Source organism: Hermetia illucens, chromosome 1 (genome assembly GCF_905115235.1).
Source record: "Hermetia illucens chromosome 1, iHerIll2.2.curated.20191125, whole genome shotgun sequence".
In the NCBI taxonomy this organism is placed as follows: domain Eukaryota; kingdom Metazoa; phylum Arthropoda; class Insecta; order Diptera; family Stratiomyidae; genus Hermetia; species Hermetia illucens.
The window spans coordinates 161131606-161145730 of record NC_051849.1 but is presented as its reverse complement, the minus strand read 5'-3'; the positions used below and the strand labels follow the sequence as shown (position 1 = coordinate 161145730).

At 38.5% G+C, this 14125-nt stretch overlaps 1 protein-coding gene across 1 annotated transcript; it reads right to left on the bottom strand.

The window, feature by feature from the left end:
• Positions 1–4512: 4512 nt before the first annotated feature.
• LOC119646413 lies at positions 4513–5379 on the bottom strand. The gene has a single exon (XM_038046862.1). The coding sequence runs from the start codon at positions 5377–5379 to the stop codon at positions 4513–4515; it is 867 nt and encodes a 288-aa protein (XP_037902790.1).
• Positions 5380–14125: the final 8746 nt, after the last annotated feature.

The following is a 14125-nucleotide window of genomic DNA, read 5'->3' as shown; positions in this document are numbered from 1 at the left end:
TAACGAAAATCCGATCAGCTGTGTTTGACATACCGCCCGAATTTGACAATGGATTGGTGAGATTGGCAAGTTTTTGCTTATGTATCCGAATAGCCGAGTGGTTAGAGCGCAAGGCTATTGTACGGAAGGTCGCGGTTCGAATCTCACTGGTGGCAGTGGGATTTGTATCGTGATTTGACGTCGGACACCAGTCGACTCAGCTGTGAATGAGTACCTGAGTCAAATCAGGGTAATAATCTCGGGCGAGCGCAATGCTGACCACATTGCCTACTACAGTGTACTGTGGTGTACCGTTACGGTCTTGAATGAAGTGCTCTAACACACTTCAAGGCCCTGATCCAATATGGATTGTTGCGCCAACGATTATTATTATTATTATAAGTGAATACGTGCAACAACTTTTTGCTATATGGGTCAGCACAGCAGTAGTACCAGAATAGCAAAAGCCCACCGATCTTTCTCTTACCATTACGATTCGACGAAAATTATGCCTTCTCCTTGTTTAGCATCTCTGATGTGTACAGATAAGCTTCTGCAGCACATTCGCAAGGCTGGTCATTTTAGTGTGGGTACTGCCTATAGTAGATCTATTGTGGCTTTGGTATCGCAAATTGTCCAGGTCAGATGGGGGTCTTACTTTAATTTCGAGGATTTTGTGAGTTGAGGATGACGGTTCGCCCCTTCCAGTAGTTTTCCCAAAGAAGCTTTTTGACTATGTGGACTGGCCTCAAACTGCGAACTTTTGATTGAAATTGGAGGAGAAGTGACACTTGATAGCTGGAAGTGATAAAATTTTTGGGAAGGTGGATAGAAAAGGAGATCAAACTTGAAGATTTTTTGGAGTTAATTACTTTGTGAGTTTTCTATAAATTTTGCGAACTTGATAGCTTGAAAACTGGAAAAGTTAGCAATCGAATGTGGTGGAATTGACTGAGAGTCCTAGTGTTTTGCTATGAACCTGAAATATAATGTTTTCACTTAACTAACAAAGTTAATAACACCACCACACATTTTCCATTCGTATATGGCTAAAAACCCATATTCATATTTTTTCAAACTACAAGAAATACGTACAGACGTAGATATTGTGGTTACCTTAAACAAACAAACATTGCCTATTACCGAATACTGCATTCTATATGCTTGTATATAAATTGATCGTATACCTATTTTCGATTTACTTCGTGCATAAAAGTATACATATGTGGACATAAAGTACGTGTATTGAATACCGCTGATTCAATGTACAAATATATCTATCTGAATCAGGCACTACCCCAGAGCTTTATTTACATATACTTATAAACACATATATATACTTGTCTGGAGCAATTGATATTGATATATAAATGATTAAAAAACTAAAATGAAATGTTTCCCTGTGACCTCCCATTCACATGAGCTCACTAAGTTGTGGTTTTGATGAAGTGATATGTTGCGATGACGTCACACATTTTATAATGCACGAAATTCACACAAAATATAAAAGTTTCACCTTCTATAACTTAGTTAGATTCCCTTCAAACTTCCCAAAGTTATGCATAAGCAAGTCCCGAATTTTGTAGTTCTAGCATGAACTTAAAGGGGTTTGCGGCTAATATACTATTATTAACTTTATTTGTGCAAATAGCGGAACCGGATGTATTTTGAGGCCTGGATTTTATTTAGATGCACTACTGGATTATTATTATTGTCATTACTAATCCAGCCCTTTCATTTCATACCCCACATTCAGTGAAAAAAAATTGTGCACCCTTTATTCTAATATGGCCCCCCTTAAACTTAGCAACAGACCACACACTCTCACCAATTTCCGTGACCATCGGCTCCGAATAAATTGGGTGTGACAGACAGACAGACAGAAATCGACTCAATCCTATTAAGGTTTTGTTTAACACACACGTCACAAGATCTATCAGATTATAAAATCATTAGGCTCTATTGAAGTCTTGCGAGCAATGGCGAGCGTGACGCGTTCGAAATGCGATACCTTGCGAATGCATGTCAAATTCAGTGTAGTGTGTGTCGTGATAAAATTAAAATTACTGTTGGCTGGATAATGTTTTTAGAATCGTGTACCGTATCATGAAAGTACTGTCATGCGATCGCAAAGCTTTCAACGGTCCTGAGAATAACATTAATGATCAATAAAAGGATCACTTGGCCACGATCATTAACCGTACCATATCCAGTGAAGTTCCATCTCTTATGGATGAAATGGCTAGTCACCGTAATATGCGGTCATGGATACAATCTCCAAATATGAGACATCATCTCGGATATCAATACATTTAAATGATGTAAAGCCGTTGGGCTTGACGGTCTCCCCGTAGAGATATTGCAATTTCTGCAGAGCTTCTACTTACATGGAAATCCTGAGAGTCCAGGACCTTTCCCAAGAGTGGACGAGGAGGATAATTGTTGAAATTTCGAAAAAGGGCATCCGTCTTGAATGTAACAATTCGGATGCTGCCTTCGCAAAGATAATAGTTAAAATAATTCTGGAACGCATCAAGCAACATCTCGAAGGCTTGATCGACAGACTGACTCTGGGGATAATTTTGAAGCAGTGCGCAAAGTTCAGATTTCCGTTTCGCCTGCTGACTTTCGACAGCGTCAATAAAGAATGGGCTTCCAGAGAAACTAATAGCTAGCATTAGAGCGACATATGATCTCAGTGAAATTTGAGGTCCAAAGCGGGCTCTAGTAGGATTTCATCTTTTCATCGATATTATTTCTCCTCGTCTCCTGTGACGTTCTCCATGGTGTTCTAATCACATCTGCTTCTAAGAGGTTAGATATTGTCTTCTATTTGTAGTAAAATCTACAATTGATAGACCAGCAGCTTACTCCAAACTACAATTTTATTTTATTACGTGTATATATGATGAAGGGAGTAAGTTGCTCCCGAAATATATATATACGTAACCAAATAAAATTGTAGTTTGGAGTAAGCTGCTGGTCTATCAATTGCACATCTGCTTGCTCTTCCACTGAATCATGAACCGCTTTCGCCACTTTGTCAAAAATTTGAAAATGCAGTTATCTCAACACCAAGATCAAGTTGAGAATACTGTGTTAATATTCTTTCTGTGTTGTTATAAGGAATTAGCACATGGAAAGTGACCACTACTGTCACTCGAAAGTTCCAAGCCAAATCGTCGGAGTACGCGGGTTTGACACAATATCGAGCGAAGAACTTTTTCGGCGACCGGTTACCCGTGGATGGTGTGACCAGAAGGTGGAAGTGGCAATGGACAGATCACACATTAACGAGGGGCGACAATCCCATTGCTGGTGACGCCACTTAGTTGAACCCACTCCCCCCCAAGACGGCCGATGGATCCAGAGCCCCACCATCTTACTTTGCGTAGGCCCAGAATATCTACTCTATATGGTTAGGTTTTCATGCTGGAGTTGAAGCTTTTAATCGTCTTTAATAAAATCAATGAAAGGTAACTGTATGCAGTTTTGTGTGACTGACAATCCATTGTCTATTAACACGTTCTCACTAGTGAATAAAAAGGAAATTTATTATTAAGACTCATAGCCAGGCCTACAAGGACAAAGGGACAAAAAAAAACATAGTATTAATCCAGTCTGCAAATCGATAAATTACAGCTACTTCATAATCATTGCTAATAGCTTCTTCACAACACTAGATGGAGCAAGGTGACTTTCATTCGTTGGTATTACACACTCCAATAAACAATGCGTATGTACCAAAACTAGAAAGAATCGCATTCACCCTGTTTCTTCAACTCTTTTCCAATTCCATTACAATACTTCCATTTGTAGCTTGTAGTCAAACAGAAACGAACTCCGGTGTTGGGGTATTGGTTAAAGGGCACGCCATTTTTTTATTAGAAACCATACCATTTGATCTAAAATCTATCTCAGTAAATTGTATTATATATCATGAATGAGGCAAAGTTAGTTAAGGACTGAATTTCAGAAGAAATCATTGAACCTCTTGACAGGCCAACTCAAAATGCAACTTTACCCCGATTGAAAATTTGTGAAATAATGTCAAGGTAAAAATTGGACGAAAACAACAAATTGCAATGAATTATGGGAAGGTATACAGAAAGCACGGAACCCCATTTTTTCAACCAAATATCACAAATTAACAAAAAGTTTCCCACAAAGCTGTAAAGCAGTTATAGGAAATAATGATCAATTACTCTACTAAATATTAACAACGAAGGCTATTATGGATCACTTTTTATTAAGATTTATTCCGAAATTTCATTTTTTACAGAGTCAAAGATACAATATTTCTTGAATTTACCAAATATGAATAGTAATAATGTTTTCGTTCTTGTTTTATATATATTTGATTTCTTAAAATTAAAGTAAAAATCTAATTTTTGCTTAATATTTATGTACGATTTTATAATAAAATGAACTAGTGTGCTATTTCCTAGTCCAAAGGTTTTACTGAGAAAATATGTGTGTTTGAATGTTTATTAAACCAAATAAAAATCTGTTGAAGTAACTCCTCATCTATGTTTACTCCGCTCTCGCTTCAGACGCTCCTGGAATGTAGTCGTTTCCTGTAGCTGTAGCAGCAGACGGTTCGATACACAGGATAGCGGATTTCTCCAAATCCACTCGAATGCACCCAAATCTGTATTTGATGACACAGTTATTATTCTTAATAGTCTCCAGCGACTGGCCATCCAATCCGAGCGTAAGCAGTTTTCCTTTGCCATCATCATAACACATTAACACTCTCCACAGCTGCGTATGGAGACCCTGATTTTGTGTAGAAATGAGATCTAGGAGCTTCGTTGTCTCAAACCCTGCAGATTTAGGCAGGTAAACTGTCGCCTTGTGCATCACTTTTATATTGCTCCAAAGACATGTTAACAGTTCAACCCCGTCCCAGCCTGGCAGTTTAGGAACTACAGTTCTGAGCCATTCCGCTGTGTCCTCTGTCGCACAATCTACCAGTATTAACCCTGGTCGAAAATGTATGCCACGGAATATAAGCTTGGCCCTCCACCCCTTACACATCTGCTTGACAATAAGTTCTTCTATTTGTCCTTGCTCCTCACGAGTGAGTTTTTGCTCGGGGTACGTTTTCGGTAGAATTGCCAGTCTAATGCCCTTATCCGCGTCAGCATGGCTAACGCCGGGTCTCCTGGTTCCTATATTCGCTTCAGAGCTACTCGAGATTTTTTCTCCCTTGGGTTCAAGGTTACTTTCATTGGGAGCATTCCCCCCTTGCGAGCTGGTTTTCACCGCTCCCCTCGTCTTCGGTTCTCTCGGCGAAGGCTTAGGTCGTTCCTGAACCTTCTTAAGGGCCTCTTCCGAACTTAGACCATCTTTCAAATAGCGCAGGTACCATTTTGCTCCAGCGCCACTGAGACCCATCGTCTTTCTGATATCTACTATCCCTAACTCAGGCGTGCTTTTACTAGTCTCTGCTTCCTGTTCACTGTAATTAGTTAGTTGTGGTTCTTGCAACGAGCCAATGGGCTTGGCGTCGCTGCCTGACTCTTCACTTTTTAATCGAATCAGCGTTGTATCCTGGTTATCAGTATTTTGGAAATTTGGTTCCGCCTGACGTCCCAGTTTATATGCGGTATTGAGTCCCGCTCTTCTCTTGTTTCTTCTTTTGTTTTTTCTTTTGCTTTTTTTGGTATTCATTTTGTTCCCACGAGTATAGGGGTCAAGATGTCCACCATGCCATAGCCCCCAGTAGCACGGTAAGGCCAAACTTACTCACTGAGGTGGCCAGGTATCAGTAAGGCTCCGTTCAAATACAGCCAGTTACCCTCGACTGCAAACTATCCAATGGGCACGGTTCGCATAACACCCTGGATTGAGGGAGGTGTTTTTCGACTCCCCAGTCTAGATCCGTAGCGTTTTGCTGGAGTAGGGTCACCTCGTACAGGATGTGGTTTATTGCCACGCGCTAACGGTCTTGGTAAACGAGAGGCTAATGCTCACAAAGAGCTATATTCGCTTCAGTTCACCCTGCAGTTACACTGCTTGACCCCTAGGTTCACAATTTCCATTTTTCAATCTCGCTAAGACACTTTCTTTCGTTGAAGCATTGCGGTATAAATGGCCAAAAGTCTTGATCACATACACAAATAAGCATTTCATAAAAAAAGTGAAAAATTTGTCAAAATTAAGATGAACTTATAATTTTCAGAAAAAATCTTGCTATAATTAAAAACATGAATAGACCTATAATTTTGCGACAATTTGTAGAACCTTAATATGCCCGATTCAGCTCATGCACAAGATATAATACTTCGTCAAGGTATCCACAAATGGTGATAGTTCCATCGACAAAATGTGTAATTTCAGGCTAAATAAAATGATCTAGATAAGCATATTAATGGGTTGTAGAATCTACTGGGACAATCAGATCCCCCATTAAATTACGATATTCCGAAACTAGTTACCAAATAGTAAAGACGAAAAGACAGAACTCTGTGTATATTGCCTGAATTAGTCCAACATAAGATTCTCGCTTACATTTAGAAAATTACGAGGAAACCACGCCTGTGCCCAAAGATAAAACTTCAGTTTTAAAATGGTATACTCCAGCTCCATTCCACGTCCTTAAGGCGCCAAAAAAGCACTATATCCGCAATATGGTTGAAAAAGAAGTTTTGAATGGTGAAGTGAGGCAGTTTTGTTTTCGGCGCTTTAAAGCGGTTTGAAGATTTCGTTTATCTGATTTATAATAGCGATAATGTCAAAAATTATGTGCCTGAAGAAGACTACAGGTAAGAGGAATATTTTTTGCATGTCATTGTTTATTCCCAATTTATGTAATTATTCTTTTTTGGTTATAAGCAAAATGAGGGTTAATCATATTTTGCCTAAGTCAAAATAGGGAGGATACAACCAATAATCCAACTAATGTGAAGAAAGTACGAAAGCGGATTGGAAAACCAAATGAACATAAGAAATTTATAAGAAAACACAAACGGGCACGGGGTAAAGAATATATTTCACTGTTTACAGAAAATATCTCCAGCTAGTGTGGCGCAGCGGGGTTAACAATATTCGAAATTTATTTCGAATGTTGTTAATTCGATTGATAGTGGCCACCATCGGTATTCTCCGTAGCGGAGCAGGCCATGATTAATTAATTTGAATGAAAAAATATGAATATTGATAAGTTGAGAAATGTCAATTTAAGAAAATAAAAAGAAGATAATCTTCCGTCTCTAACGAGTGTATTTTTGCCTTCAGTGGATTTAAAGTAATTTGCAATTTAATTAAGCACTCCAAAGTGTCATGTAGTGGCTAACATGACGAAACATTTTCTGGTATTTTAACATCACCGCTCACTGAAGCACAATGTCTAGTTCTGTCCGGTATTCCGAATAAAGACGCTCAAAGTGATGTGTGGCTTTACCTAACAAGGTAGAACTACACTAGAATTTTTCAAGGTTTTTACAGTAGGAATTGGCACATGAAGTAATCATTTTTCATTGGTCAAATACTGGTTTCAAATAATGCCAGAAAAAATGAAAATAGTCATAGAGGAAAACCACGTATCTACCTACTTCAGGTTGATGAAAAAAGCGATACAGATGCCGGAAAATTCTGCAATGGAGCAAAACAGGTTATCGTTTTTGACCTTGAAACAACTTTACCTACTCCAGTTTTATCCACCGGCCTGATATAGTACAAACACCAACTCTGGTAATATCTCGGCGTCCATGATGAGGTAAATAATGTTGGACACATACATGTTTGGGACGACAACCAAGCTTCAAAAGTAGCCCACGGAAGTATCGTTATGTCTCATTTACCACCTGTAAAACTGTCTACCATCAACAACGAAAAAAGTCAATTCTTTGAAATTTTTAATACACGGACATACTTTCTCTAGCGACAATCAAGATTTTGGCATAATAGAAAGCGCAAAAAAAAATCACATGGATATTTTTCACCTAAATGATTGACTCAATGTGATTCAAAAAGCTAAAAAGAACAAATCCAAATTTATTGTGCACTAAATGGAAGCGGAGCGCTTTTTTAATACAAGAAGTTCGGAAGAGTCCATAACAAATCGCAAAATCTCTGTAGAGCAAGATAAAGGAAAGTAGTTGAAAATCCGATATGTAAAGAGGAGCCGAAAAAATGTATTACAAATACAATTACATCGAAGGTGATGTTCTCTTCAGTACAGATGATTTAACAAAAAGAGTCTTTCATGATCGACCTGCACTCGATTTCCCTTCTGAACTACCACTATTATATCCCCAAGAGCGATCTATTACAAAAGAAAACAAGTCGGAATGCAGGAAGCTGAGGTATACGGATTTTGTGTTCATCTTATGTGAGAAACTCTCTATGCACGATTTTCCATTCTATGTAGCTAAGAATATCAAATATTCCGCAATATCTTTACAAACTCTAAGATACACATTTGTACATATCTATCAATGACATAAATACTTTATTCACCCTAAATAAACAAACATTGCCTATTACCGCATTGATAAATTGATCCAACGCATCTGCATGCATTTCCACTTTACGCCGTGCACAAAAGCATGTACGTAAAATAAAAACCGCTGGTAACCAGGTACGCACATGTCTATTATATCGGTTACTTACTGCCGGCACATATCTTCCTCGAGTAATTGACACTAACTAAAATAACCAAAAAATGAAACTAAAACGTCCCCATGGACCCCGCTGTTCATATAAGTTCACTATATATGATGATGAAGTCATACATGTCCTGTATTATCGCCTATACTGGTGCCAAGTTTGCACCCCTGGGATGAACTTAACCCCCTTAAGCTAGCTTTTCAGATATTCGATTTCACCACTTAACACCAGTGATGCATCTATATGAAATCTAGACCTCAAAATACATCCCGTTCTGATATCTGCACAAATAAAGTTAATAATAGTATATTACCATGTTTTAGAAATTGAGTTGTACTACAGTAGTACAACTCAATTTCTAAAACTTAAGGGAGTTAAGTTCATCCCAGTAGTACAACTCAATTTCTAAAACATGGTAATCTACTATTATTAACTTTATTTGTGCAGATATCAGAACGGGATGTATTTTGAGGCCTAGATTTCATATAGATGCATCACTGTGTGTTAAGTGGTGAAATCGAATATGTGAAAAGCTAAAACTGAGACAAAATATGAACTCTATATCTCTCACTTATTTTGTATTCGGAATGTGCAATGAGAGTTAAAGTGTCTCCGACTCATTGATTATCAATGCGCAATGGGATGAAAACTATGTAATTACATAAAAGTCATGGAAGAGGTTTAGTTAAACGTATAGGACGTGCATGGTAACACGCGATTAGTAGACGTACTAACTTGTTGCCATAGCTTACAATCCTACACAAACGAGAAAATTGGGAATGGATCTTGGCGGAGGTCTTCCAATAATACATGCGTGAAAACAGGTTTAGCTTGAAACGCTTCCACTTGTCCAGTTTTACGCTTTAAAGCAGATAAGATAAGAAAGGATCTCGATCACAAATACGTGGAGAAATTATAAAATAGAGAAGAGAAAAGATCTCGCTCGAATAGACACGGCGCGAACATGAAACATTTGAATTAAAGAAAAATTGACGGACATCTTTTGTGTTTTTATATTAGTGCATTTAAGTACTTTACACTGTGATTTTTTTTAAATTTTTCGGTTGGATAAGTTCTGAGAACGAGACCTGTTTCCGCCCTATCTCCCCTATGTTTTATCCAATATATGAAATGGAACCAATTTCGCAAAGTACTATTTGAGCCCTTTCATTTGATACCCTACGTAACCATATGTTCTGGAAAAAAAATGTACACCCCCATCGCACATGTATGGGAAGCACCCATCCAAATTTAACACAGCCGTTTCCGAGTAAATCGGATGTGACAGACTGACAGACGAGCAGACAGACATTGAATCGATTTTAACAAGGTTTTGTTTCACACAAAACCTTAAAAAGGAAGATTTAATTGATGTTCTCAAATATGTGCCAGTTGAATCTTATTAAAAGAATACCTTAGTCAATAGAAAATATAGGGTTGGGGAACAAGAAATGTAGTATTTTGTCAATAGATGGCGACACTTGAACATATCTTGTGTTGTACTTATCGCATCGGGTCATACTATAAGGCAATTTGAAGACAACAATCTGTGCTACAAGTGTCTCTTCGACAATGTTGTGATCGTACGTTTAAGTCTCAAGTTATAGTGCGCCAAAGATGGAGTCCACCAAGCAATAAATTCGTCATATGTTACGTTTTTACCACCTGAGAAGTAAAAATGCAACGAAGGCGGCCAAAAAAATTTGTAAAGTTTATGGGCCCGATACTGTAACGATTCGCACAGCACAGCGTTGCTTCGATCGGTTTCATTCTGGTGTAGTGGATGTCGAAAATACACCCCGTACTGGTAGGCCAATCGTCATAGAAACCGATAAAATCGTCGAAATCATCCAAGTAGACCGGCATATGAGCATTCGCTCGATTGACCAGGAACTGGGTATAGACCATAAAACCGTTTAGGATCATTTACAGAAGATTGGATTCCAAAAAACGCTGGATGTTTGGGTGCCATACGAGATGACGCAAAAAAATTTCTTGGGTCGAATCAACGCCTGTGATGCACTGCTGAAGCGGAACGAATTCGACCCATTTTTGAAGCGGATGGTGACTGGTGATGAAAAGTGGATCACCTGTCCAGACCTAGTACCAAGTGATTACCATCTCTTCCGGTCCAAGCAAAACGCTCTTGGTGCTACTAAGTTCGCCTCAAAAGAGGCTTGCGAAAACTGGCTGTCTGAGTTTTTTGCAAATAAGGAGGGGGGTTTTATAGAGGGGCGGGGGGGCCTTCTAAATGACGACAAATTTGCAAACAGAACGACGCATATTTGACTTAATTCGGATAATTCTAAGTATGTTAAATAAAGCGTTAAATTTCGATCACAAATAAGACATTTCTTTTTTCCCAACCCAATATGTTTGGCATCTCGATGTAAGACATTAGATGAAATTATAAATCAGAAGATTCAAAGCATTATATGAGAATTTTCACTCACTTGATAGCCCAGTTATTCCTCTCTGTGATTGTTTAGTTGAAAACAAAACCTTATTAGAATCGGTTCACTGTCTGTCTATCACAACCATTTTTTAAAAAACGATTACTACTTGCTAGGAAAGCGGGAAGTTGGTGAAATTCGTACTATTATCACCAAAGTTATAGTAAGTCAAATTTACTCCTATCACGTAAAATTATTACTCCTCATGAATAAAAGATATATCGTATCCGGACGGAAGGTCGCAGTTCAAATATCATTGGTGGCATTGGGATTTGTATCGAGAATTGATGTCGGATACCAGTCGACTCAGCTGTGAATGAGTACCTAAGTCAAATCAGGATAGTAATCACGGGCAAACGTAATCCTCACCATATTCTTCGCAGAAGAGTCTAACGACTAATTCCGGGTGTTGTCTCCTGGAAAATATCCTAATGCCGCGAATTCTTCTGGAGTTCTTCCCCCCGAGTTCCAATGAGACTTGAACAGCTACGTTGTCTCCAGTTAGAAATTCTGAAAGATATATATATATTAAGTTTCTTTTGAGAATTATGCACTCTCCCAAGAGGAATCCCAAATTACCTGCATGTTTCCTCCTTGCAGACCACGAATCTACCCTCGGCATCTGAGCCACCGATACTACAATGTTATCCTTGGAACTTGCCCTTGCAATTACTGCAAATGCAACTTTTACATGGCGGTGGTTTACCTGGGTTATTTCAGTACTGGTCACCATATAAAACCGCTTGAAATTCAAATTATTATTTTTCTATCACTTACTGTCTATAATTAAGCAAGGGAACCAATGCTTCCCTTACTTTCAATTACACCACGCCACTGGTAATTAGACATTAAAAAATCCAACTGCAAGTGCAGATACCGAATCAGTTTAGGATATCATACAGCACAATTGTCTGCATTCAATGCATCAACACATTCAATCGGATCCACCCCAGACCCTTTTCCGTTGAGCCGACATTAACGGCGACCGAATTACCGAAAAATGGTACTAACTTAGTAGGAATTCAGGTGTAAACTCGTTAAGAACTTGATTATGGGCGCCGAATAGGGATCTGAATCCGGAATCTTTACTCAAATTCACTATGTACATTATCCACCACTCTAACTCTATTTTAATTCATCCAGTGCACTCCTCTCAACAACCCAAGCATCCTATGATGGTTGTTCAGGAATATATGAGTTAAGAACAGAAAAGCTTACGGGTTGGATTTGTTCAGTGCTGGAGTATTAGGAACCGAATTTTTAATATGTATTAATGGATTGTTGCATCAGAAGTAAATGAAAAATTAGGAACACGGGGAACGAAATTGTTGTGTTCACAAACTAAATTGGGGAAACGAGAAACTTTAATTAGGAAAAGTACTGGTCATGGTAATGTAAAGCGCATATTTTGAAGTAATAAAGATAAAAAACCGTTTACGTGAAACTTCCCCTACGGGGCTCCCATAAAAAAACAATATGACATTGAAATACGAACGACATCAACACATTTCTCTGATGCGCCTTATCGACAAAAAGAACCGGTGAAAATTGTTTTTTTTTTCAAAGTGCAAAAGAAAAAATAATGATTTGGATTTATCAAAGTGATGAACGCATGATCCGAAATCATAAATTCAAGAGCACATCTATCTTGTTCATGTCACACTCTGTAGGGGAAAAGTTGTGGCAATATCACATGCTGCCAAGACTTTCAAGAATTTGCTCGTGAATAATTTTCCTGAAATTAGTCAAACGCTTTGAGACCGCCCCGTGCACACCAAAGTCCTGTTTGGAATTTTTATTTTGGGAGTATTTTAAAAATAAAATCTACAACACTAACCCGTGGTTTGTCAGAAAAGCGAAGGAAAACATCCGCTGTGAAATCCATGATATTCACCCAAGTCCACAAAGCACCACATGCGGTGCAAAGTACAGTGGTGTGTTTCCAACAAACCATGCAAATAAATACGAGATCATTGTTTCGATATCGCCGACGATAAATTGAACATGGCATTGTTTATGTTTTGGATAAATTAGTAATACAGTAAATGAAATGTCAATCTACAGTATTTGTGTTGTCGATTTCCTGTACAAATAATTGGCCCAGATTAAAAAGAAAATGAATAGTTAACTTTTATCACTATCAGTCGTGAAGAAATTCACTTAGCAGAATTGAAAGAAGACACATTTTTTTTAATTAATTGACTTTTTAACAAGATGAATCCCGTTCCCCCGCGACAAAAAAAAGCTACACAGAGCCCAGCAGACATAGATCTGGAGCAGATTGGACTATTAAGAATGATTTAATAAAGTTCCGAAGAACATTGCATTATTATTCACGGGCCTTACTCAATATTTTAGTAAGAACACCTAGTCATCATTATCATCATCATCAGCGGCGTAACAACCGCAAGTATTGCTCATAGATTTCGTCGTTATGTAGGCTATGGATCAATCCTTCTGTATTGGGCCAAATATTTTTCGGAGAATTCTTCACTCGAACGCGATCAAGAGTTCGTAATTTGTCTTGCTAAGAACCCAAGTCTCCGAGGAATATGTGAGGACTGGTAAGATCATTGTCTTGTACAGTAAGAACTTTGATCCTATGGTGAGACGTTTCGAACGGAATAATTTTTGTAAGCTGAAGTAGGCCCTTTTGGCTGCCAACAACCGTGCGCGGATTTCATCATCTTAGCTGTTATCGGATGTGATTTTCGACCCTAGATAGGAGAAATTATCAACGGTCGCAATATTGTAGTCTCCTATCTTCATTGTTTTCTTTTGACCAGTGCGATTTGATGTTGTTGATTGGTTGGTTTTTAGTGCTGACGTTGCCACCATATTGATTCATTGATGTGCAGCCCAAGATCTCGTCTTGTACGTCTCGGGTCGTTCTTCCCATGATGTGGATATCATCAGCATAGGCCAGTACTTGGGTGGATTTTAAGAGGATGATGCCTCTCGCATTTAGCTCAGCAACACAAATCACTTTTTCTAGGACCAAGTTAAAGAGGACGTATGATAGGGCATTCCCTTATATTAGACCGTTGTTGATGTTGAATGGTCTCGAGAGTGATCCT

Excerpts from the sequence above, each read along its gene's own strand:
- LOC119646413 (XM_038046862.1), bottom strand. The coding sequence starts at position 5,379 with ATGGGTCTCAGTGGCGCTGGAGCAAAATGGTACCTGCGCTATTTGAAA.